Source organism: Euleptes europaea, chromosome 9, assembly GCF_029931775.1.
Source record: "Euleptes europaea isolate rEulEur1 chromosome 9, rEulEur1.hap1, whole genome shotgun sequence".
Classification (NCBI taxonomy): Eukaryota; Metazoa; Chordata; class Lepidosauria; order Squamata; family Sphaerodactylidae; genus Euleptes; species Euleptes europaea.
Window position 1 is genome coordinate 66,207,295 of NC_079320.1, and position 26,624 is coordinate 66,233,918.

At 41.1% G+C, this 26,624-nt stretch overlaps 1 protein-coding gene across 1 annotated transcript in view; it reads left to right on the plus strand.

The window, feature by feature from the left end:
- Window positions 1-23,437, plus strand: part of CLOCK (clock circadian regulator) — a 28,813-nt gene extending 5,376 nt beyond the window's left edge. Inside the window, exons 6-20 of the mRNA XM_056855881.1 lie at window positions 2,411-2,531; window positions 4,379-4,492; window positions 5,927-6,045; window positions 6,821-6,903; window positions 7,106-7,212; window positions 9,223-9,370; window positions 9,615-9,690; window positions 11,080-11,221; window positions 11,539-11,639; window positions 12,710-12,799; window positions 15,597-15,755; window positions 17,186-17,392; window positions 19,566-19,771; window positions 20,792-21,065; window positions 23,230-23,437. Of these exons, the coding sequence (XP_056711859.1) occupies window positions 2,411-2,531; window positions 4,379-4,492; window positions 5,927-6,045; window positions 6,821-6,903; window positions 7,106-7,212; window positions 9,223-9,370; window positions 9,615-9,690; window positions 11,080-11,221; window positions 11,539-11,639; window positions 12,710-12,799; window positions 15,597-15,755; window positions 17,186-17,392; window positions 19,566-19,771; window positions 20,792-21,065; window positions 23,230-23,412 (2,130 nt within the window). The 3' untranslated portion in view covers window positions 23,413-23,437. The remainder of the gene's footprint in view (window positions 1-2,410; window positions 2,532-4,378; window positions 4,493-5,926; window positions 6,046-6,820; window positions 6,904-7,105; window positions 7,213-9,222; window positions 9,371-9,614; window positions 9,691-11,079; window positions 11,222-11,538; window positions 11,640-12,709; window positions 12,800-15,596; window positions 15,756-17,185; window positions 17,393-19,565; window positions 19,772-20,791; window positions 21,066-23,229) is intronic.
- The last annotated feature ends 3,187 nt before the right edge of the window (window positions 23,438-26,624 follow it).

Here is a 26,624-nt window from a genome sequence, read left to right on the forward strand (position 1 = left end):
CACCTTCTGTGCACAGGACAGTCTCTGAAAATGTAATGCTCCTCAGTTGTCGGAAGGATATAAATGATTTTAGGGTGTGGCAAGAGAGCAACAGGCAGGCTGATGAAGGGCCCCAGCAAGTGACCTGCCCAAAACTGTATCAGACCCAGATGTTGCTGCTGGCCTTGCTCTGTCCACTTCTGCCTCTGAGCCCTGTAGCACAGCACAACACATGAAGCTGCCTTATACTGAAGCAGACCCTTGGTCCATCAAAGTCAGTATTGTCTACTCAGACTGGCAGCGGCTCTCCAGGGTCTCAGGCGGAGGTCTTTCACATCACCTACTTGCCTGGTCCCTTTAACTGGAGATGCCGGGGATTGAACCTGGGACCTTCTGCATGCCAAGCTGATGCTCTACCACTGAGCCACAGCCTCTCCCCAAAAACTGCCACATTGTAGCAAAAACTGCTACATTGTAGCATGCCTGCTATAACAGTTGAGACATCAACAGCACAGATTTGTCCACAACTAAGTAGTGAACGGATTTCAGTAATTGGTATGTAGTGAGGGTTTTTAATCCCCCAGTTGCTGCACATATGTAAACACACACTCTTACAATAGTATTCTTGATTAGCATGCAGGCATGCACATGCAGACCCACAAAGTGCCATTCAGCTCATTCTTTGTGTTCTTAAAATGGCCTCTGTGCAGCAAAAAGTAGGGTGCTTGTCAAAGTGACCAATAGAATATTCATCAGTTAGTGAAGGGGAATCTGGTAGAGGCATCTTCAATATGAAAACTTCAGGCTGCTGTCCGTATCGGCTGTGTGCTAATGGTGATCAGGTGGTTAGTGCGGAATTTGTCAAAATATATGTTGGGTTGGATCCAGACTAAATGTTCCAGTGGCAGAATGGAACTTTCCTGTCCTCCTGTAACCCAAATTGGTTGTAATGTGCAGAGGCGTCCCCTTGCTAGCACAGAGCAAACATGTGTATTTTGGGTACTTTAATATAATTGGGATCTTAAGCCCATGTATATCAAGGGCCAGATTCAGATCAACACTTGGAAAAACGAGGGGAGAAAAACTCTTAAACCGAAGTGTTTTTATTTTATAAACAGAAAAGAGACCAAATTAATCTATGTAAGTACAAAAACGGCAATGGAAATTACAGAAGGGAAAAAGCAATGTGGTAAATGACACAGGACTGTTTCACACGTTACATTTTCGCTCATTATATTGCCATGTAACGTTGGGGTTCCCCCCCCCCACACACACACACACATTCTGCATCTTTCTGGCTTCAAGTTCTCTCTGGGTTTTCCCCAGGCACTTATAAGGTGATTGTTCCATTTAAAGCACTAGCAGATCGGTTTGACTCTCTGTGCACAATTATTTTTATGATTTTATTCTTTCTGAAAATTCATGCTCCCTGCTATGCACCTGGAGAATCCATGCCCCCTACCATCCCTCCTGTTCCCTCCTCCCCTCCATCCCTCTTCCTTTTCTGTGTGTGTGTAAAGTGCTGTCAAGTTGTAGCCGACTTATGGCAACCCCAGCAAGGGGCTTTCAAGGCGAGCTATTAGGCAGGGGTGGTTTGCCAGCGCCTTCCTCTGCAGAGGCTTCCTTGGAGGTCTCCCTTCCAAGTACTGACCCTGCTTAGCTTCCAAGATCTGACGAGATTGGGCCACACCATGCTGGCTTCCCTCCTCCCTCCCCTTACCCCCTCCCCACATTTCCCTTTGCTATTTTTTGGGGGGAGAGTACACAAAGCACTAGTGATACTTTGTAAATGATAGTGGGCAGGTGGCAAAGAATTAACGATCAGACATTCATTTAAGTTGAGTGTTTTTTCCCAAGTGAAACAACGTTGTTAGCAGGAGTGCCCCTTCCAGTAAATCATACCTCCCTCCCCACTAGTGTCCTGCCTTTCCCTACGTATAAAACGACCCTTTCTTTATTATTTCCAAGGAAATAAACACACAATCCCCCCACCACTTTATTGCTTACATAGGGAAGCCACCCACAAACATCAAATATGGTGTTTAATTTCAGTTAGATTCCAGAAACAAAACCATATAATGCCTTTTATTATAATCAATCAAAATAACAATGTGCTTCTGAGCTCTCCAGAACTCTTATCAGGCCGGTTCCCCATACCCCCCAATTTCTGGCAGTAACTTCAACAGAAGAAACACAGTGGACGTTTTTCTACTATTTGTATATGCCTGTAGCGACATTTGTTCATTATGCCAGAAATTGGTTTGTTTTATAAATATGGTTGAATGACTTAGGAATCAGAAAGCTTTTTTTGTGAGTGTGATACTTGAATTCTTCTCCTTGATAGCTTTGTTTGCTGCTGTGCATTTGAAAACAATATTTCACGAGATGTTTAATTTTGTCTTTTATTTCTTTTTGTTTTGTTTTGTTTCAGTCTGACCTTGTGGATCAGAGTATATTTAATTTTGTCCCAGAGGGAGAACATTCGGAGGTTTATAAAATATTATCTACTCATTTGTTAGAAAGTGATTCGTTGACTCCAGAATATTTAAAATGTAAGTTGAATTATCTCTTATATATGGGGAGAGATGTTAAAATGTGCAAGTTTTAAAATATGCAGTTAAAATATAATTTTGACTTATTCTGTTGGGCTAATAGGTTCCTCATTTCACAAGCCAAATAACTGAAACGGATAGCTAGAATATTGTCGAAGGCTTTCACGGTCAGAGTTCATTGGTTCTTGTAGGTTATCCGGGCTGTGTAACCGTGGTCTTGGAATTTTCTTTCCTGACGTTTCGCCAGTAGCTGTGGCAGGCATCTTCAGAGGAGTAACACTGAAGGACAGTGTCTCTCAGTGTCAAGTGTGTAGGAAGATATAGTCAGAAAGGGGTTGGGTTTGAGCTGAGTCATTGTCCTGCAAAAGTAATGTGCTAATCATTGTCCTGTAAGTATCAAGATAATGTGCTAATGACGGTGTGGTATGTTAATATGGAACCATTGTATCCTGAAGTGACCTGTTAATGTGTGAAGTCCAAAGCTAATCTCCATGGCTATTGTTGACTATAGTCTTTGTTAGTCTGGAGGTTTTTAGGACAGAATGAATAAGGCTTGGCTTCCTGTCCTAAAAACCTCCAGACTAACAAAGACTATAGTCAACAATAGCCATGGAGATTAGCTTTGGACTTCACACATTAACAGATCACTTCAGGATACAATGGTTCCATGTTAACATACCACACCGTCATTAGCACATTATCTTGATACTTACAGGACAATGATTAGCACATTACTTTTGCAGGACAATGACTCAGCTCAAACCCAACCCCTTTCTGACTATATCTTCCTACACACTTGACACTGAGAGACACTGTCCTTCAGTGTTACTACTCTGAAGATGCCTGCCACAGTTGCTGGCGAAATGTCAGGAAAGAAAATTCCAAGACCACGGTTACACAGCCCGGATAACCTAAAGAACCAAGGATAACTAGAATGTTTGGAATAGTACATCTCCTAATGCCTTATGTTGAGAGAATGTCGGACTAGTTCAGATCCCCACTCGCGCCATGGAAGCTTTCTGGGTGACCTTGGGCCAGTCACACACTCTCAGCCCTGACCCTGTCTAGTACTTGGATGGGAGACCTCCAAGGAATAACAAGATTGTGATGCAGAGGCAGGCAATGACCCTCCACCGCTGAAGATCCTTTGCCTTGAAAACTCTATGGGGTCACCATAAGTCAGCTGTGACTTTACGGCAAAAAACGGATCTTGCATTATATAAAGGGTGTTATCATTTCATATTCTTATTGGATTGTTTGAAATTGGGATATTGACAGAAACCCACTGAACCTTGCAAAAGCTTATCATTCACAATTCGATAACCCATGAGGGGTTGGGATCCACACTCTTTAGTGTTCACAGTTCTGTTGAGGGAAGGGGGCATTCCTCAGTTTTAGAACACAGCCTTTTACATGTGTGAGGGTATAGAGTCAGTCCTTGGCATCTCCAAGCTGGAGAATCTCTAGGTTAGAGATCAATCTTAGCCTTGCTATATCGGAGACTCTTGAGAACTGGCATCAAGCAAGGAGAAAATAGTGGGCTACTTGGACTATTGTTTGACTGCATACGGTAGGTCCTTCTCTCAATCAATCAATCAAGTTTTATTTCAATACAAATCAGTTCTGGATAAAAATCAAAGTTAGGTTAAAATAATAAAAGTCCCACTAGACCGGAGACAAAATTTGACTACTTGAATGGTTATCTCCTGAGAGGAGTCTGCTAGGAGAAGGAAGGTAGGTCCTTCTATCATAGATTGTGTAATTGCTTATTTTTGTTTGAAAATGTATACAGCTTTTAATGCTTTCTTGTTCAGTAGTGGTGTTTCATCTTGCATGTATTGTTTCAGCCAAAAATCAGCTCGAATTCTGTTGCCATATGCTCCGTGGGACAATAGACCCCAAAGAGCCACCTACATATGAATATGTAAAATTTATAGGAAACTTCAAGTCTTTGAGCAACAGTAAGTTTTCTACGGTACTTTTGTATAATGTGCAATTTTTAGTGTATATTATAAATGCCTCTTTCCATCCCAAAGCTTTAAAAAAGAAAACACATATAAAACCTCACCAGAAATATCAACAGTAGTTTCCTTGTTTTCAAGGGATATGGGCCAGGCACCAGGCAACAACATTTATATAATTCTGCTGAAATGAAGTAGTAAATGTAAAATGGTTCAAGAAATATATGCATTAGTAACAACACTGATGGTTTCATTTTACAAAAACTGGAGCTGTTTTTGCTTTTAGGAGTATAAAGTCCTGTGCCTTTAAAACTATGTTTAGATATTCGTTGACACACAGTATCTGTTTGGTAGGACCGATATAAACTACCAAGTGTCATTAAATTTCCTCGAATTGGAAATTAGAGCACGTAACTGCTAGTGAAGACAACTGTCTCTTAACCTGTGTGGTGGTGGGAAGTGTAAATGTACATAAAAACTGTATAAATAAAATATATGGCTAACAGTGATTCAGTATTTAACTGAAGATTAATTGGACCCTGAACACCTCTGAAGTTATAAAAGTTTTGCAAATGTAACCCAACTTTTTCCAAGAATTCTTGCTTCTGTTTTGCAAGGGGGATATGATCCCAATTTTAGATCCTTTTCTTTTCAAATTAAGAGATAACTCCTAGAATTAAAACAGGTCAGTTTTTACTTGAAGAGCATATGGAAAATATCCTGTGATATTGCAGTCAGATGGAATTATGTAGGAATTGCATTGTGTTCAGTAAACTGTGTCATTCCTAAACGAAGTGTTGGCTACCAAGTTTCCATTCTGCTAATGGTGAACTGACCCTAGAAGCTAAAATGACTAAACTGAGGCTGTCGTACCTTGGACATATTATGAGAAGACAAGAGTCACTGGAAAAGACAATCATGCTAGGAAAAGTTGAAGGCAGCAGGAAAAGAGGAAGATCCAACATGAGATGGATTGACTATAAAGGAAGCCACGGCCCTCAATTTGCAAGATCTGAGCAAGGCTGTTAAAGATAGGACACTTCGGAGGACATTGATTCATAGGGTCGTCATGTGTCGGAAACGACTTTACGGCACTTAACACACACACACAATGGTGGAGACTTCCTCTGATGCAAAAATTGTTGCTGTGGCATATTCAACTGGTAGAAGACTCCTTGTGTCAGAGAGAGGTTCCACTATTACCAGAACGGAAACTTTGGATCCAGCCCAAATGCTTTGGAAGTGTTATCATTATACAACTAATTGATATTATTAAATTCAGGATTTTAATGTGTAGTCCTCTGTTATATTTCCTTTCTAGTGATAGTCTCTTATAATTTGTACGTTGCTTAATTGGCTTACAAATTATATGTTAAGATTTTCTTTGCTGTCTTTGAAACTGTTGTAACGTTTCCTTCTTTCTCTCCTCTTCAGTGCCTAACTCTACACATAATGGTTATGAAGGAACCATACAGCGGCCTCACAGGCCTTCTTATGAAGAAAGAGTTTGTTTTGTAGCTACAGTTAGGTTAGCTACACCTCAGTTTATCAAGGTTTGTTAAAACTTTCATCTCTTCCAAATATAAAATGTATTTTTAAAATCTGTTATATTTTTATTGCTCGGTTATGGAATCTAAATATTTCCTGTTTTTAATTAGCCATACTCATGCTGATCCAGGGAAGTGGAAACTGACTTTTGCATGTGGGATCACCCCAGATTAGGTACTTTGCAGGTTAAAAATGCCCCCTTGTGTGCTAAATCAGGTTGAAGCATACATTCCCAACCAATAGATGATGCTGTTGATTTTGACAGCACCATCTGTTTGCAGTTAGAGGGACTCAATTGCTCCAATCAAAGTTGACAGTGGCAACCATGTTACTCAGTACCTTCCTCACAGGATTTTTGTACCATATGGTGCCCTTCTTGAAGTGGAATTGAATTAACCGCAAAGAATTTCCTCTTTCAGGAAGATTGTAGCATGTGAATTTTGTGAAAACCTATAAATGGGTTCCAAGTCAAAGTGTGAAAGTGGAATGAAGTGTTGGGGGTGGGGTGGGTAGATCTCGTTATTGGCTGGTTCCAATACATAGGATTTATGGTGATCAAGTTGCATTTCTCATCATTATAAAATGGGCGTAAAGTATGTTGGTTTGGCCAGGCAAATTGCTTAAATTGTTCCACTTCCAAGCAGCATTGGAATAGCAAAATAAATGTTTCATGATTCATTAGTTTGAATGCATTTAACTGTTTGGAAGGCTTGGATTTCAGAAAAGTTTTAAAATTAGGGTAGAGCAGTTCTGGGAAACTTACCCTTTTTATTTTTTTAGGAAATGAGCACTGTTGAAGAACCCAATGAAGAGTTCACCTCTAGACATAGCTTAGAATGGAAGTTCCTTTTCTTGGATCACAGGTGCCATTTCTTACAATGTAGTACTAAATGGTAGCTTTCTGTTACCTTGAGTGGCTACTAATCTGCATTGGCTGTTTTATAGCAAGCAATAAATTTGACTTTTTGCATTTTTGGTTGATTGTGAGTGCAAATAATCAATGATGGTGTGGCAGATTTCTTCTGTTCCGAGAAATGAAGCAACAATTCCTGTGTCTTTATCCAGGGCACCTCCAATAATAGGTTATTTACCATTTGAAGTGTTGGGAACATCTGGCTATGATTATTATCATGTGGATGACTTAGAAAATCTGGCAAAATGTCATGAACACTGTAAGTAAATATTTTATGTAAGTAATGCTAATTTAGACCTCTGTACAGTAGATAAATAAGCTTGTGTGATGACGTGGAGCATTGTGGGAAGATTAATAAATGTTGGAATTATGCACAATATTGAAAACTTTTTTTCTGTATTGAACAGGTGGAAATATTTTGCCATCGAGAATTTTTCACAAGGCAAACTAATTCCTGCTATGCTGGCATGTTTTGCACATCAAATGAAACCATGGTTTGCTGCTACAACAAGAAGCCTGGAAGATACTTAGCCTTGTGTTCTCCCTCCCTTTAATGTAGTTCACTAATGAACTATTTTTGTTTTTGCAGGAAAGCATAGATTGTGACTGACAGCCCATTCCTGAGCCAAAGGGACAAAAGTCCTTAGGATGCTAGGAAGGGGCTGTGCCGGCGTTCGGTGTACCAGTGCCCATGCCACTTATGCTGCCCAGGGTGGCATGGACGCCAGCGGGGGGACCTGGGCACCATCCTTCCGCCTTGGCCTCCTGTTGGCATCCAGACAGAGCACTTCTGTGTGCTGTCCTCCCGGGGACGTTGCCGGGGTGTTCCAGGGGCAAAGCTGCCAGTAGGCAGCTTCCTGACTCCTCTCGGACCGGGAATGCCCTCCTCCGAAACAGTGTTTCTGTGCCAGCTTTTTTGCTGGCACAGCCTCGCTGTTTTCAATGAGGCAAAATGCCCCATTTCCCTGAAAAAAATTTTTTTAAGGCTTTTTAAAGTTTTTACGCAGCCGGGGAACAGCTTTGGAGGGGCCGCATCTATGCTGTCCCCAGCCGCTGAAAATCTCAGGAATGGGCTATAAGTCTGAGCCATAAACTGTGGCTTTTTCTCTTTTACAGAAGCTAGGATTAAATTTTGGACCTGTGGTTTATGGAAAAGGCAGCAGAGCATAGTTCTCTCTAAGCCAGGATTCTAACCAGATTAATTCACTGGTTTCCAAGAAAACTGGAAATCTTTCGTTATTGACACATGTGTGAAGGGAGAATGTGGGAGCTCAAGAATCCCCAGGCTCAGTCCCATAGCAACAGACTATGGGTTTGTTGTTGAATGTGATTCATTCCAATATGTCATCTATGATAGCCAGGTTGCTAATAGCATTTTGCCATATAATCTGTGGAAACTTGATTCTTTTCATCTATTTCAGCATTTTGAAAGTTATTTTGAGTTATATTTTCTGATTGTGTGGCTGTTAATAGCCAACCACATGCACTGCATGTATTGGAAATAAAACCCTTCAACTCTTGTTGTCTTCTTCACAAACAAGAACACTATTTACAATAATGTTCACATTTCTTTGTGTATGGAAGGATGCCCAGTGGCGCAGAGTGGTAAGCTGCAGTAATACAGTCCAAGCTCTGCTCACGACCTGAGTTCAATCTCGATGGAAGTTGGTTTCAGGTAGCCGGCTGAAGGTTGACTCAGCCTTCCATCCTTCCGAGGTCGGTCAAATGAGTACCCAGCTTGCTGGGGGGTAAAGGGAAGACGACTGGGGAAGCACTGGCAAACCACCCCGTAAACAAAGTCTGCCTAGAAAACGTCAGGGTGTGACATCACCCCATGGGTCAGGAATGACCCGGTTCTTGCACAGGGGACCTTTACCTTTATGGAAGGATGAACTTCTTAAACTTGCTCGAATTCAAAGATCTGTACTACTAGCTCTGCTTTCGCATTTTCCAGTGCCACTTGGTGCACTGCTTGTAACACAGGGGAATTTCAAATGCAATTTGTAAAATAACGCTGGGGCTCCATTGTTCAAAGGAAGAAAAGGTTTCGCTTTGCATGCCTAAACTCTTGAGTGTGCATAGTGTCATTCTTAGATCCTTGGCATTTTTGGTATGGCCCTGATGATCTTTATATTTGGGCTATTAGATTAACATGATAGAATTTGCTGTACGCATTCCAAAGAATGAAGTAAACCTTCTGATTGCATGTTCCAAAGCTGGGATGTTTTGAAGCAAATCCTTATTGTGTTTCATTTTTTTTTTTTTTTAGTAATGCAATATGGAAAAGGGAAGTCGTGTTACTACAGATTTCTTACAAAGGGGCAACAATGGATTTGGTTACAGACTCATTACTATATCACTTACCATCAGTGGAATTCTAGACCAGAGTTCATTGTATGCACCCACACAGTAGTAAGGTAACCGAATAGTGCTTTTTCTTTTTAATTTCAGGCCTCTAATAAATTTTACAACCACATTTATCAAGCATTAAAAAAGAGTTATATCACTAATCTTCTGAGCTGGATACAATGACAAACATGTTAATGATTCAATTTAAAACCTGTATTTTATTCTTAAAAGAGGGTGGTATATAAAATATGTTTTTGTAAGAAAGTACAACATGCTAGTACCCTGAATTTTGGGGTTTTTCCTCCCCTGTAGTTACGCAGAAGTTCGAGCAGAAAGGCGGCGTGAACTTGGAATTGAAGAGTCTCTTCCGGAAATAGCAGCTGATAAAGCAAGTTTTTTCCACCATCATCCAACATTGTTTCTTTTCTTAATCTTAATACTTAAAATATCTTAATACTTAAAATTAGCTTGCATTTTTTAAAACAAATCGGCTCAAAAATGTGCAACATTATCGTTTAGCACAATGAAATGTAAAAACAAAAGCCATGTAGTATCCTTTATTAAGTTCAACTAAAATAACGCAAGTTAATGCGCAAGTTTTCATGTTCTGTGGAATTGTTCATCAGACCGGATGTTTTAAAAAAAAGGGAGGGAGAGAAAAAGATCTTCAGGCCTGATCTTAAGACTAAGGAAGCGTGTATATGTAAATTGTAGTTCAGGTTTTTCTTTCTTCTTTATATTTTTTAACTGGCAAAGTGTAACAAAAGAATTTTTATTCAGGGTCTCATTTTGCTTGCTATAAACGCATAAAATTACATGAGGTTGGATCCAAAGTACTATGTGTCGCATAAAAATAGCACTTAGTTCTGGTGGTAAAAGACCCAATATTGTGTTTTATGATTTTATGCTTTTGATTTTACAACTAAGAATATATCTGTTGGCATATTATTGATATTAGGTTTTGTAAATGATCATTTAAATATTAGTATCTTGTTGCAGATATAGGTACATATTATGAGTTAGTCAACAAAAGGTTACTGGAAATCAGGATTTAAGACTATTGATCATAAGTGTGGAGGTAGGGTTTGCAGTGCCTGGGCTTAAGCAAGTGTTAAACCTCAACCCCCAGTTTTTTATTCTTTCACACTGACTTTCTGCCTTTGATTAAGTATTTTAAAATAAATTTGCTCAAGAAGCCTAATAACGTACAGCATATTTTGAATTGAGCCCAAACTGCTCTTGTAACTTTTGGTTCATTTACAGTTTTGTAATGGTAATGGAAGTTCATCTTGTATGATTGGTATGATTGAATGGAAAAACTGGAACAATGCCAAGAAGACAGAAGAGAACAAATTGTGACTGTGGGGTATCATAGAACGAGAGAAGGGGCTGTGGCTCAGAGCCTCTGCTTGGCATGCAGAAGGTCCCAGGTTCAATCCCCGGCATCTCCAGTTAAAGGGACTAGGCAAGTAGCTGATGTGAAAGACATCAACTTGAGACCCTGGAGAGCCGCTGCCAGTCTGATAGACAATACTGACTTTGATGGACCGAGGATCTGATTCACTAGAAGGCAGCTTCATGTGTTCAAGTATGAAGACTGCGAATGGGCAGGGGATAAGTTAGAGAAGCGGGTAGAATTTCATGGATATTTGTATCACTGGATGTTTTCTTTTCCATTGCAGCCCTGTATTTAGAAAAGCCTAATGAACATTTACTGACTGGATGTTGGTTTTCTAAGATAAGTCAACCAAAATATTTTTTGTCTATATTGTTTCAGAGTCAAGACTCAGGTTCTGACAATCATATAAATACAGTAAGCCTCAAAGAAGCATTGGAGAGATTTGATCGTAGCCCCACACCTTCTGCTTCTTCCAGGAGTTCAAGGAAATCCTCTCATACTGCAGTTTCAGACCCTTCATGTAAGTGTTCAGAATGGAACACGGTTATAATCTGATCTATTAGCGAGTAATTTTGAAGCCTGTAAAAAGCAGTGTATAATTAATATCAGCCTAATACATGTCAATTTTGTATCTGCAAAGAGTTTGTTAGATCTGTTGCTGATATAAAATCCCATTTCTTACTTAACTAATCGCAGGGAAGCCGTTTTGAAAATACAGTTCTATAATTTTATTTGGACAAACACATCATTATGTCCCTATATATAACATGTCCGTGTGTGTATGCTCAGGGTTATGAGAATAAGAGATAAAAGTGTTCCTCTTTAATTTTACATCAGCTACACCAACAAAACTGACCATGGATACAAACACTCCTCCAAGACAAAGTTTGTCCACTCATGAAAAGTCTACACAAAGAAGGGCGTCACTTGGTAATCAGGTAATTTTTCAGAAAAAGCATTTCTTTTTCATGTGTCAATAGAGGTTAATTCCCCACATAATTAAGACACATAGAGAGTGTATACTCTCTAATTACTGTTGCACAGGTTAGAGAAATCCATTTTGGGTTCTCTCTGTTGCTTGCTTGAGATTTTCCCATCCTGAGTATTTTCTCAATATACTCAATTTTTCCTATAGCATCCCAATATTATATCCTGGCCATTTAAAAATCACTGGAAATCATGCTGTGGAGTTAAATTGGAAATATCATTGCAATCTCTAGTGTTTTGGTTGCATGTAAACTTAGGGGGTTATCGCACTTGTATTCCCAGCAATGTATTAAGAGTTTGAAAACATTATAAAAAATGCTGTTTGCACTTTGTTTGGCCCCTTTAGCTGTGAAGACGTCTTCCAACCATTTATAAGCCGTGGTATCCAAAAACCCTTTTAAAGCGATGTTTTTTATAACATTTTCAAACTCTTAATACATTGCTGGGAATAAAAAGTGCGGTAACCACATTAGTTTGGTTCAGAGAAAGGGAGTGAAGGATTCATTGTCATTTTAACTGCAGTCCATACGGCAGTCAAGTCCTTCCCCAGCTGTCTTACAGTGTCTTTTGTCACTTATCTAAACACTTGGAACTGGGAGTGTGGGTTTTTAGAGTGTGCCTCGCTTATCGCGTAAGGGCAAGAAGGTGCATTCTGAAGCAGGGAAGAACTCTGAGACTTTTGCTCTGGGCTGATACTTTCGGTCTACCTCTTTGGGTTGTACAGTAATTGCATTGGGCATTCTGTGCATGTGGGCAAATAAAAGAGGGAATATTGAGAGCAGTGAGTGATGTTAAGCAACCTGCACTCTTTCCAGCTGTTCTGTGACAAGGGTTCATTATTGCCTGTGGTGTTGTGGAAAGAAAGGATAATGTCTGTTATGAATGTGCTTCATAGGCCTCTGATTTTCACATCCCCCAAAATGCCTTTTGGTACTAAGCTCCTATAAAGAAAGAAGTGATTACCTGTGACAGAAGTTTAGCTTAATAATTGTGCTGTATGTATATACTTTTTAAATCCTAGTCTTTAAGTTCACAATCTGTTGGACAACCATTAGCACAGCCAATGATGCCCCAGCCTACAGCTCTGCAGATTCAGCAAGGCATGTCTCAGGTACCAATTTTACTTCTGAATTGCTACTGACTATATTAAAGTAATTATATTTTTATGTGGAAAACCACACAAATAATTTAATTGAATCAGTGTTTGATGCACAGAATCATAGAGTTGGAAGGGACCACCAGGGCCATCAAGTCCAACCCCCTGCACAATGCAGGAAATTCACAACTACCTCCCCCCTCCACCCCCCTAGTGACCAGAAGATGGCCAAGATGCCCTCCCTCTCATCATCTGCCTAAGGTCACAGAATCAGCATTGCTGACAGGTGGCCATCTAACCTCTTCTTAAAAACCTCCAGGGACGGAGATGCAAAACGTAATCCATGAATTTGGACAATAGTAAACTTTATTAACATAGGAGTTATGATGAATATTGCTATTTTTGTATAATTCTGCACTTGTAGATTTATTGCCTAGTTAGAATTGAGTTCCTTTTAAATAATTTCAATACAAATAATTGTTGGTGAAATTGTGAAATCTTTCAGTAACTCTCTGACCACGCTGCTTAGAATAGGAGTTTTATTTTTATTTATTTATTTTCAAATTTATAGCCGGTCCTCGTCCCCAGCAAGCCAGGCTCAGGGCAGGTTACATCGATTAAAAACATATATCCAATATATATATCCAATATATTTATATCTAATATATAAAATCGTCAACATCATTAAAACCATAATCTTAATAAATCATTTATACTCAGATGGCCATAAATATACCTGGTGCCACAGCGTAATAAATATCAGCAGATCAGCTCCCACAGATTTCAAGAGTGGGGGCAGGATGAGGAGGCCAGTAAAGATGGATGTTCTTGCGGCTGTCCTCAGTTATAGGCCTGGCGGAATAGCTCCGTTTTACAGGCCCTGTGGAACTCCTTAAAATCCCGCAGGGCCCTGATGTCACCAGGAAGACTATTCGAAAAAGCCCTGGCCCTTGTTGAGGACAGCCGCACATTCTTCGGGCCAGGGACCACCAGCAGATTACTGTTAGCTCTTTGGGGGGCATACCAGGAGAGGCGGTACCGCATGTTGCCAAATTTTGAATTCTCTGCAGCATGCTACTCTAGGTCATAGCTAGGGAATATAACAATCTGACCTATCAGGGTTGGGTATCATCTAGCAGTAAGTATTTGACAGTTACGCACTTAGTTGTAAGAGGGCATTGATTTAGGAGGAAGAGGGTGTCTGGGGAATTAATGTGCTTCAACAATCTCCTCAAAGAGCAGATTGGCAGTGGCTGTTTGCCCTTCCAGAATACACACGTGTTAGCAATGCAATAATTTGTGTTCCTTCTTTACAAGTGAATAAGGGAGCAAAATGGTTACCATTTCATGAGTTGGATCCATTGCTTTCTTCTTTTCGTGCGAGCGGCATATCCACATGAGAGATGTCCATGGATTTTCCCCTTCCCTTAGCAGAAGTGCAGTAAGCCCCTGAAGGTCCATTGACTCCCTTCTCTTCCCCAGAGCAGGATTTCAGGAAACTGCAGCAGGCTGCTATGGGAAAGTAGAGGTGGAAAAGTACCATTCTTTGAGCACCATGGTGGATCCAGTCCATTGATAAAAACTTGGTAGGGTCCCTGGAACCCTGATAAGAGTTTTTCTTTTTTGGGGGGGAGCAAATCAGAACTTTCCAAATGAGTCAGCCCTGTATCGTTCAAATAGGGAGAGTGTTCCTATTTTCAGTTGAATTGCATTCCAAGAGAAAAAGAACCCAGCTCACACTCTTAAATCATCACTGCAGATTACTGAGGATTCAGCCCATTACTCTTATGGCTCTTTGTTCAGTAGTATCTTGATGTATTGTGGAACTTGCAGTCAGTCCTCAAATCCACTCTCTGCTGGATCAACAGCCTGTAACTAATGGGTGGATATATTTCTCACCACATATTTTACCACCTGTGTTGCTTAAGAATAGATTGTATTGGAGTTGAGCAGGGCTTGGGAGCAGGACCCTCAAGTTTCCCCTCTCCTTCTTTTCTTGGTTCTGTAACTCCTGGTATTTTTCCATAGTGTTCATTATCAGATGCATCATTGTAATTAATTGTATATACCCTGCCCTTCCCCTTGGCCCCATGCAGTTTACAAATCCGTATCTAAAACTACAAAATTGTTAACCCCCCCCCCAAAGTACCCAATCCCTAAAATACTTCCTGTAACCTACACCCTATTAAAAGCCCTAGTAGCACCCCTTAAAAACATCTAAAGATTGGTGCCCACCCGACTTCCTCAGGGAACCCCATTCTGTAGGGTGGGAGGTTCTGGTCAGTGCCACACAGTCTACCTTAAGCGAGCAAACAAACCAGTAGGTGGCGACCTGAGGACTAGTTGGCACATGGGAACATATAGGATATGTGCGATCTAGGCTGTAAAAGTCTTTAAAGGTCATGACCAGCAGCTTGAATTGAACTCAGAAACAAACTGGCTGCCACTGTGGCTGTTAGACAATAGGGGACAAATGTTCCTGTTGGCTGGCCCCTGACAATAATTTGGCTGCCGCATTATGAACCAGTTGCCATTTCTGGGTTTGTCTTCAAGGGCAGCCCAAAGTAGACTGTATTACTGTAGTCCATTTTTAATATTGTAACCCACCTTCCATTGTGTTAGGGAAAGGCAGTCTAAACATGTCAAAAATCAATCAATTTTATAACTTTAGTTTAAATACAGGTGATTATTATGCTGCGCATAGCCTTGATTGCGGGATTTGAATTTTTTTAATTACTTTTCCTATAACGTGTTTAATGCTGGTTTCTGATTCAAATCTTCCTTGAGTTATTGCTAAATATTTGCTCTGCAGCCTATGCTTCAGTTTTCTGCTCAACTAGGAGCCATGCAGCACTTAAAGGACCAACTGGAGCAAAGAACACGAATGATAGAGGCAAATATTCATCGCCAGCAAGAAGAATTGCGTAAGATTCAGGAACAACTCCAAATGGTCCATGGTCAAGGCCTCCAGGTTGGTTGAAGTTGATCCACTATTAGCTTCTGGCCATTCTATACAGAATCAATAGATTGACTCCCCGGAGCTCTTCCGCTAGCCGTGTTACTTTCCTTTGACTTCTGGCACCAGAGGATAACTTCACCATTAGCAAAATGGATCCATGGCATCCAGCCCCATGGATCTATGTATATAAAATGGTCCTATTAATACGAAAAGCCATCTTCATGTGCTGGTTCTGCATAATGCTTGATTTCTTGGACAAGCACATTTTTATGCATGTAGGGATTCCATCAACTGTGTTAATAAAGCTGCCTATTTCAGTGTAGTCTATTCATTTCACTTGCTAAGAAACTTAGACCCTCCTTAAAATTATTTTGTTGCCCGTTCCACTATTGAGTACACAGTACTCTAGAACTGAGAACTTAGGAGCTTAATTTTTTCTTTAAAAGATTAAGTCTTACATCTCTATCATCTTGAGTAGCTGTTGCGGTCCCAGCACCAAAGGGGTAAGGAGACAGCAAGGGAACGACCTACACCCCAGTAAATGCAAGAACGCAAAAGATAACCTTCTGGATTGAAATGGCCACAACCTTAATGGTTACAGCAGCACAGCATGGAGCAGCAGATCCTGGCATCGGCTGACCTGCCTGCTTGCTGATGTACCCCAGCCGGCCTGCCATGGGATGGCAGGATGCAGGATTCCACATGGGCACAGGCCACTGCGTGGTCTTACCTGCCACTTGAGAAGGAGGGTGCCTTGACAGCCCCCGAGCTGGGTATGTACCCTGTAAGCTCTCACCCCGAAATCCCTTAAAGGGATCCCCAAATATGGGGGAAATGGGCATGTAGGCCACCTTTCCCCCGAAAATGGATCCAGCCCCAGGCTGATACCACCCAATGCAGTTATAACAGAGAAAGGAGAATCAAAAATAACAACCTGCAAATTACACAAAACCCAACCAACACCCCTTTAATGCTGCAAACAAAGGGAGGGATGGGTGGGAAAAGTCACGAGGCCGCCTGAGCCAGGTGGTGCAGAAGGGCCCCTAATAATCCAGCCAGGCGGACCAGAAGGAAAACTCCTTCTGAAGGTCTGCCGGCCAGGTCCCACCCCTGGCCATGCCAGGCCATGCTTGATTGACTAGGCTGGAGAAGGAGGCCCAGGGAGCTCGCGCAGATGCAGAGGCCTCCTCAGTCGTTACCCTACCATGCTGCCAGCCCGGACAACCTCACCACACTGCATTGCCTGTCTTCCTGCCCCTGCGGGCCCTCAAATGGGCCCCAGGTAAGTTGGGGGCACCTAGCTTCTTGATAAGCCATGTCATAAACAAAATAATATTGTGTATATCTTTCATCTCTAGCATCTAGGATTCAGTGTTTTTTAAAAACAGCCAATATATTCTGAACTCTCTAGTAAGTGATTTTTTGTGGTTATCCTCTGATAGATGTTTTTGCAGCAGTCAACTCCTGGATTAAACTTTGGCTCGGTGCAGCTGACTTCTGGAAACCCATCAAACATTCAACAGATTACACCAATAAACATGCAAGGTCAGGTTGTTCAAACAAATCAGATCCAAGGTGGTATGAACACTGGTCATATTGGTACTCAACACATGATACAGCAGCAGCCCCTGCAAAGTACCACAGCACAGGTAAATAATGCCACAAGATAAAATCTTGCAAATATTACAGCCACTGTGGCTGCCAGGAGATACTCCTTTACTTTTCATTACTTTTCATGCGCTTTCTGTTGTCAGCCGAACGTTATAAAGACTAGGATGGACTTCGTAGGGCATGAGAGTGGGACCCATATCTCTGAGTAACCTAAATTGGGGGGGGGGTAATTCACAGTGGGTAGCCGTGTTAGTCTGTTTGCAGTAGTTAAAATTGGGGGGGGGATTTGGGGAGGATGCTTTAGTTGTAGGTGCAAGAAATTATACTGAAAGTATAAGAGATGTTATGGGCTACAAAACCAAACCAGATACACAGAAACGACAGGCTTGGCACTAAGGGAAGGAAAAAAGAATGAAGGAACTTGCAGGGATAAACCAGATTTGCAGTGGAGCGGTAGCTGTTATCTTAACACAAGGGCTAGTAGATCAGTGGCCATTTATTAAACCTTTTTGTGGTACATTTTGCTATCTAGTACAGGGCTCTAATGTTTGATGAGTAACTTTAAAAATAAAATCTTTCTGTTCATTATTGTGTGTGTGAGGTGCTGTCAAGTCGTTTCTGACTCATGGCAACCCTATGAATCAGTGTCCTCCAAAGCATCCTATCTTTAACAGTCTTGCTCAGTTCTTGTCAATTGAGGGCTGTGGCTTCCTTTATAGAGTCAATCCATCTCTTGTTGGGTCTTCCTCTTTTCCTGCTGCCCTCCACTTTTCCTAGCATGATTGTCTTCCCCAGTGACTCTTGTCTTTTCATAATGTGACCAAAGTACGATAGCCTCAGTTTAGTCATTTTAGCTTCTAGGGGCCGTTCAGGCTTGATTTGATCTATAACCCACTGATTTGTTTTTTTGGCAGTCCACGGTATCCGTAACACTCTACTTTCTTCCTACCAGCTTTCTTCATTGTTTCTCTTAGGCAGAGCAATTCTGTCAGATTTTGCAATGACCGTGGTACTCACCAAGACCCCATAGCCCTGATTTTTTTCAGAAATAAGGCTGAAAGCAGTAACTACTTAAGTGAAAAGATTAATGAACTTTTTAAGTTAAAAACTATAATCAATTAATATTAACTGTTCCATTTGTGTGTGTATATGTGTTGAGTTATGCTAAATATCCTCCATAAGAGAGTCTCAAACTTTGTCAAGGTGAGCTTCGCTGAGTCAAGAAAAAAACAAAAACTTTGGCAAAACCAAAAATGCATCATGTGACTGGCCACCAGTTCTTGCTTTTGGCCTATGAGCAGAGCCCTAGAAAATCCAAGTCCATGAAATATGCACCTTTGACCATCAGCAGAATCTATCAACATTGGGGGACAGGAAAAATAGACTTCAAGTACCTCTCTGTCTGCATTGGACTGACTGATTGCAATGAATAGCTCAGCATTCTGAGTCTGTGAAATACTGGACAGGAGGAACTTGGGCAGAATCTTGTGCTTCCCTTGGCTTAGCTGTTGTCCCCACCTTCTTTGTGAGTCGCATCTTCTAGTTTGAGAGCTCTTCAGTTTTTTTTCTTCTTCTCTGTTCTTTTTAACACGATACTTGTTAAAAAAGAAATAATTTGTATCCACCACTAGTTCTAGAGAAACTGAATGATCTCAAAAATACCTTGTGCAGTATTACTGATGCATTTAAATCCCTCCTTTTAAAATGTATAGTTATTTAACCTAAATATTTCACAATAGTTTCAGTTGAGAGATGTTTAAACTACTGAGACTCTTTAAAATGATTTTTTGTTAAAATACCACCATCATGGTAGATTTAAATTATCTTCTACTCTTTTCATTTTTAGGACAAATCTTCTACCTCCTTGCCAGAACTGTATATGATATTTCAGTCAATATCTGCTTTATTAATCAAACTTCTGGATGCTTTCATCTATATCTGCATCGTACCATTTCACATACCAGAGTCATTTGTGGGGGATAGTGTTTCTACCAAAGGGCACACATTTCTGAGGATCTGATTAATGTATTTATACCTATATTTAAACACAAAAATAAATATTATACTGTTAGCATAACAATGAAAAAATAGCATTTTTCTCTAGCTCAGACTTATTCAGCAATCTTTGTTTTCTTTCATGTTGGGGAAATATGTTTAGATCTGTACTGCTGTGCAGAATCACCTCAGTGACAAAATATTTTCTTTCTGCAGCATAGTCAACAAAATGTTCTGAGTGGGCACAGTCAGCAGACTTCTCTTGCTTCTCAATCTCAGAACACACTGTCAGCCCCACTGTATAACACTATGGTGATTTCTCAGCCAGCCGCAGGAAATGTCGTCCAAATTCCTTCTACGTTACCACAAAGCAACAATCAGAATGCTGCCGTTACCACATTTACCCAGGATAGACAAATCAGGTGCGTGTTGAGAGAGAATTCCTTTTAGAAGATTTAGATTTTCTCTTTTTCTGCTGCATCAGTTGTTGTTGTCTTCAAAGGGGATTTAGGGGGCAAAAGAAGGTCATGGTTACTAGCCTATTTCAGGCAGCCAGGGATCACATTTGATATAAGAAACTGGGAGGGGAATGTCGGAGAGCGGAACTGTCAGTGGCGATATTTTTAATTTTGTTACAGACCTACTTTATTCTGTGTCAAGAAAAGGAACAAAGTGGTAAAATGCCTTTTTAGTTACCTCCCAAAGTACTAGAACTTAATGGCACTCAATGACATTGATTGGGAGTAGGTTTAGGACTGACAAAGGAAGGTACAGCAGAGCCATTGTAGTGTAGTGGTTAAGAACGGTGGTTTGGAGCAGTGGACTCTGATCTGGAGAACCGGGTTTGATGCCCACTCCTCAACATGAAGCCAGCTGGGTGACCTTGGGCTAGTCACACTCTCTCAGCTCCACCTACCTCACAGGGTGTCTGTTGTGGGGAGGGGGAGGGAAGGAGATTGTAAGCGGCTTTGATTTTTCTTAGAGTGGTAGAGAAAATCGACATATAAAAGCCAACTCTTTTTCTTCTTCTACTTTATAATACATGGTATTATAAGGTATTATAAGGTATTCCATATACTTTATGGAATTTGCAGCTATAAAGTATGGTTTGAAAAAGGATTAGACAAATTGATTGGTAGGTCTCTCAGTGCCTGTTAGCCACAAAAGCTGTTGTTGCCGGGCAGGAGGAACTGCCACCTTCACGCCTTGCTTGTGGGCTTTCTGAAACCATCTGGCTGGCCACTGTGGAAAAAGGGACACTAGATGGGCCTCTCAGTCTGATGCAGCAGTGCCCTTCCTGCGTTTTTGTGTCTTGAATGAGATGTAGAGTAAAGCAGACCTTTGATATCAGGCTAGTTCATGTGAGCCTTGCTTTCGGAGTACGCGAGGTCCAACGATTGTCAAACATAGAGTGAAAACTGATGTTTCTGTGCTCCTTACAGATTCTCCCAAGGCCAGCAGCTTGTAACGAAACTGGTCACTGCTCCTGTAGCCTGTGGAGCAGTCATGGTACCAAGCACTATGTTTATGGGGCAGGTGGTGACGGCCTACCCTACTTTTGCTGCACAGCAGCAGCAACCGCAAACATTATCAATCACACAGCAGCAGCAACAGCAGCAGCAGAGCCAGCAGGAGCAGCAGCAACAACAGCAGCTCACAACGGTTCAGCAGCCGACTCAGACTCAGCTGACCCAGCATCCGCAGCAGTTCTTACAGGTAGAGCCCTATCCTGGGTCCATTATGCGTTGAACGAGTCTGCAGTGTACTTAAACAGTGTATACCGTTGAAGCATCTTGGTAAAAAGATGTTCTTTTGTGGATAAAAGACTGCACAAGTTTCTTTTTTTAACATATACAACGCACACCTTGCCCAGCAGTGCAAGACATCGAATGTAAGTTGCAGAAAGCAAAATAATTCAGTCCCGAAGAACCTAGCAATTTTAATTTGGGCCTGGGCATTCAAGCAAGGGAGGTAGAGAATGTATTTATTTATTTGCATTGTTTATGGTTCGCCTTCCTCACTGGGACTCAAGGCAGATTACAGTTGTGAGTCATTTTGTACAGTGCTACCCTGTTGCCCAAGTAGAAAAACCCTCATGAATAATTCAGCCAGGAGAGCGGGAGCCTTCCTGACTTCCTCAGGCAGACCATTCCACAAGATGGGGGGCCACAGTGGAGAAGACACGTGCACAGGCAGTTGCTGATTTTTGCCCATTTGCAGGTTGGCGCCTGCAGAAGGGCCTGCTCAGATGGGCGAAGTTGACGTGGCAGAGCTTAGGGGTAGAGACACAACTATCAAGGTCCAAGGCCATGAAGGGCTTTGTATGTCATAGGCAATACTTTAAATTGAGCCCAGTAGCTGATGGGCAACCAGTGGTGTAACTGCAGAATGGGAATAATGTGCACGTGCCATTGAGCTCCCAAGCCATGGCATTCTGCACCAACTGGAGTTTCGGAATTGTTTTTGTGGGAAGACCAATGTACAGTGCATTATAGTAGTCTAGTCTCAATGTTACCGTGACATGGATCCAAGGGGCCAGGTCAGCCGTATCAAAGTAAGTGCTCATTTTTCAGGCTAGGCTAAGTTGTAAGAAAGCCTTTTTTGCCATTGAACTCAATCAAGCTGCTTAGCTGCCTCTTATTCCTTTATGAGGCCAGCAAAATGGGAATATTTATGTATTTGTTTAGATATTTGTACCCCATTTTTCTCCCCTAAGATCGCAAAGTGAAGTTGTCAGCGGCAGTCTATACCCTCCTGTTAAAGAGTGCCATGGAGGCACTGGGGGCCAAAGACTGGCATCAGATCAGGGCATTGCTCCCCCTCCCCCAAAAAAGGATGCCCCTCCGAGAGTTTTGGGATCTATTTTGTGTGTCAGGCCTGGGCAGGAAGGAGATTGGTGGCTGAACTTTTCTCCTGGCCCTAATGTGTGCCTGGCTGGACTATGGGGCCAGCTAATCCTCATTGTGCCACCCTAAGTTGATTTAATCAGAGCTCTGAGCAGACCATTACTCACCCTATCTGCCCCCATCCCAGCAATCAGTCAGTATTCAAGAGAGTAGCCCAGGCATTCTCTTGGTACCCAATAACCCATCAGGCCTCTGCTACCCTTTTGTCGGAACCCCGGAAAAGCACTCAATTCTTTGTTCTCTAGCTTTCCTGCCGGCTTACCTCATACTGCCTCTGGACCCATTTGGGGATATAAATATTGATACTTTGGCAATTCGTATTGTGTGTACCTTGGATCTGTGCACCCATCCCCACTTGCGTGTGGGTCCCTTCTTTGCTACCGCAAACGCTGGCCATTTTCCCCCCTCAGCACTGCTTTCCCTGGACGTCCCTTCAAGACTGGTCACTATCACCCTTTCCTGAAACCCTATCCAACCTCTTACCTTTGCTGTTAGTCACTCTTGTATACTGTGTGTGTATGTTTGGGTGGGGGCGTGGCTCAGTGGTAGAGCCTCTGCTTGGCATGCAGAAGGTCCCAGGTTCAATCCCTGGTATCTCCAGTTAAAGGAACTAGGCAAGTAGGTGATGTGAAAGACTTCTGCCTGAGACCCTGGAGAGCCGCTGCCAGTCTGAGTAGACAATACTGACTTCGATGGACCAAGGGTCTGATTCAGTATAAGGCAGCTTCATGTGTTCATGTTTATTGGGTTTTTTATTTTTTAATAAAACTTGTTTCAATTATACAACCGCCTGCTCATTTGAGAGTTCTCACCTGGGACGATCCTGGGATACATACGTTATGGATTCCAGTTACCCCCTCTTGCTCTCTGCCTCCAGCCAATTCCCACAACTTAAGTGGAGGCTGCCTGCTCAGGGTAACAAGTATCCTGTCAGGATTCAGATGCCTCACCGTCTCTCATCTGTGTGCTTTCAGACATCCCGGTTGCTCCACGGAAACCAGTCGACTCAGCTTATCCTCTCTGCTGCTTTCCCGCTACAACAAAGCACTTTTACCCCATCGCACCACCAGCAGCACCAGTCCCAGCAGCAGCAGCAGCAACTTTCACGACACAGAACTGACAGCATGACTGAGCCTTCCAAAGTTCAGCCCCAGTAGTGTGGAGGCTCTGCTGCTTCCAAATGCAAACGGTCAGGGAGAGGCTGCTCCCAAATAGTTACACTGGTGACGGCAGAGAGAAGACTACAGGCTTTTCCAAGCGCAGTATTGAATATTCTTCTAAATGCTTGGAATCTGTCTGCTGAGGAAAAGATTGCGAGATGCTGCTGAAAAGGTACCTTTGGTGCAAATCAGCCAAAGGGTGATGGGGAGAAGGCCATGGCTACTTTTGCCAGGGATCTGGTTGCGCCAGCTTTTGTGTTTTGTTTTGTTTATTTTCCTTCAAAGGCATGTACTGCCATGTGTTAACTTGTCCAGATCAAGTCTCAAAACGTTCAGTGGACTGAGCAGGGCACTTAAATATTGTGATGTTTTTAGCAATTATCTCAAATTAAGTGTTACAATGGACATGCTGTTGCTACAGCAGTTTGTTGGGGTTGGTTTTTTTTTTTAAGAACACCTGCAATTATGCTCCGAAAGACAGTTAATTTTTTTCATTATGGGACAGTAAATATTTTCAAAATATTGTGTGGAACTGAAATTTTCATTGTACAGATGCTGTAAAATACTGTGTATATGTCTGGATAAAAGGCAAGAGTGGAATATTTTATATGATGCATGAAACTGTTGGTTTGAATGTTTTTCCCTAAATTTTCACACAATGGCTCAAAACTGCAGTTTCCATCTGTTTTTACCGATTTGTCTTCTATGACATGCTCCATCATTTAATCTCACTTGTAATGTGGGCACAAGTCTCCTGTCTGTGCTTTATCCGTGATGTCAGAATTTGTTCAATGAGGTAATATAGTGTGCTGGTTTGTGGAAATTATGGAGTTATATTATTGATGAAACTCTTTGAACTGTGAGGGGTTATGCATCAGAGTTCAAGGCATTCAGTTTCTTAAATATCATTTGTAATTTCATAGATATTCAATTTTTTTCCATTGGGGGAAAATAGGAATTTGCACTGCTATTATTGTGGATGGTTTCGAATTTTACTCCCCAAAGTTATCTTTTGATATAATTAATAGTTGGAAATATTTATGTAAAAATAAGGTTTAAAATATGAAAGTGGTTTTCACGAATGTCTCAAATACAGGAGGAGTAATTTGCACAAAAAAATCTTTTAATTTAATAATTGTAGGCACTTTTAAACTTTCTCTGTGGTGAGAAATGTAACTTCTCGGAATATGTTGGAAACTTTTTATTATCCTTTTCAAATTTTGACCTTCATTTAGTCAAAAATGATTCAGGGTCATTTGAAACAAAACAAAAATACCCATAGTGCCTTGGTTTTGATTCAGGTGATAATGTTAAACATCTCAAATTACATTCTGTTGAATTTTTAACCATTTTTGAAGTCTTAGAATATTGTTAACAAAGCATGCTCCATATTTCTCTACTATATTTGTATATATAAGTATTTTGAAAATTGTACAAATTGAGATCGGAAGTGTTTTGAAAACATTGGCACTTTTTTAACCACTAACCCAGGGCATGCACCATTTAAGTACTTTCTTTTTGAAGTAGCTGCCTGATAAGAAATAGTTCTTCTAAATGATATCAATACAGACATGAATAGCAGTTAGTGTAATTCCTTTGTGACTGAAATTTCATGGAAAATCTAAAAAAGAGATCATCAGGGCTTCAGCTTTTAAAAGGGATAGTGTTAAACTAAGACTTCAGATGGTAAATTCACTTTAAAGATAATAAAAAGTTCCAACAGAAATTCTGTACACTTTAAAAATATATATACAGTGAGTAGATTTTATGGTACTAGTTTTAAAAACCACATCTGCAGAGCAAAACGTGTTAATACAAAATAGATGGGTAGTAAAATGGGAAAAAATGGTTATGAGTAGGGAATGTCTGAATTAAGGAGTATTATAGAGGAGCTTTATTAATATAACCAAAGTGTGGTGGGATGCTAAGATTGCAATGCTGGGTAAACAAAGCCTGCATCCAAAGCAACACCATGTAGCAAGTGGTGGCAGCAATGATTTTGAGGCTAACTCCCCGAGAATGCTTTTTGTTGCCATACCCTTCCATGTTCCCTACCCTTCCCCATTACAACTAACAGACTATTAGCAGAACCACAGTGAAAAGAAACAAAATTATGATGAATCAACCAAAGAATTGGACTAGTTCATTCCCTTTTAGCAAGGACTGCGAACCTATCTAGGAAACCACCTGTCTGTGCATTCATTAAAGGGACTTTGTGACATTCCCTAAGTTACTTTCAATGTATGAGAAGCATATATTGTAGTAAATTGATGTCCGGCTGCTTTCTTCTGTTTGTAATTCTGATTTAGGCTGTATCGAACAAAGGTTCATGCTTTAAGTAGATTATTTAGTGGAGGTTGTCCTCTTGGGCTTTAAGCTGTTGACAATAATTAAAAAGCACTAAATGAAAATGCTGGGAAAGCTTTAATAGTGCTTACAGAAGGGCAAAGCATTGGTATTTGTTAGTGAAAAGGCAGAGACAATCACTGGACTGGTGATTTACTTGTTTAGCGTAAATGCAGCCCCTAGTAGATGTGAGGGCTATATAGGAGGCTCCAGGGCATTTGTTGATGACAAAACCTTCCCTAGCCTCAGAGGGTGAAAGTACCAAGTGCTTTCCATTGTCTTTAGCAGATAATGGTGGAGGAGCAGCAATTGACTGGAAAATATTGCCTTGGCCAAACTTAATTGAAGGAGTGCAGAATTTGTGTTGGTACTGATGCCCTGTCTCTGCCGCTGTTGACTACTAAGAAGTGGTGCTCTTAAGAGGACTGTTTGGTTTGGTTTCTTCTAAGCCAGGAGGAAGACCTGGGCTCTGGGTCTCATGATAAAAGCTGCTGCTTTTGCAAGGCTGTTGTTTGTCCCAGTAGTTATTGCAAGAGGGAATGCCCCACCGTCTGGAACTTAATATGGCCAAATGTCTCTACATGGGTTAGAATGTGGAGACTGGTGATCTGTGAGTGAATGTCGTGGTAATGCACTAGTGCTAAAGCAAAAAAACAGCATGAAGTCTGATGAAGTGCTACTGAAGAGAAATAAATAAAAGATATAGGTTTGCCTAAGTTTGGGTGAGAGTGGGGAGGGGTGGGGGGGAGAAGACTCAAAGACGAGCCTTTGGGAATGTTAGAGGGAATTGTATAGATATTTTTATATTATATTTAATATATATACTATATTTGTACACATATTAAAAGAGTATAGTCAGAGCT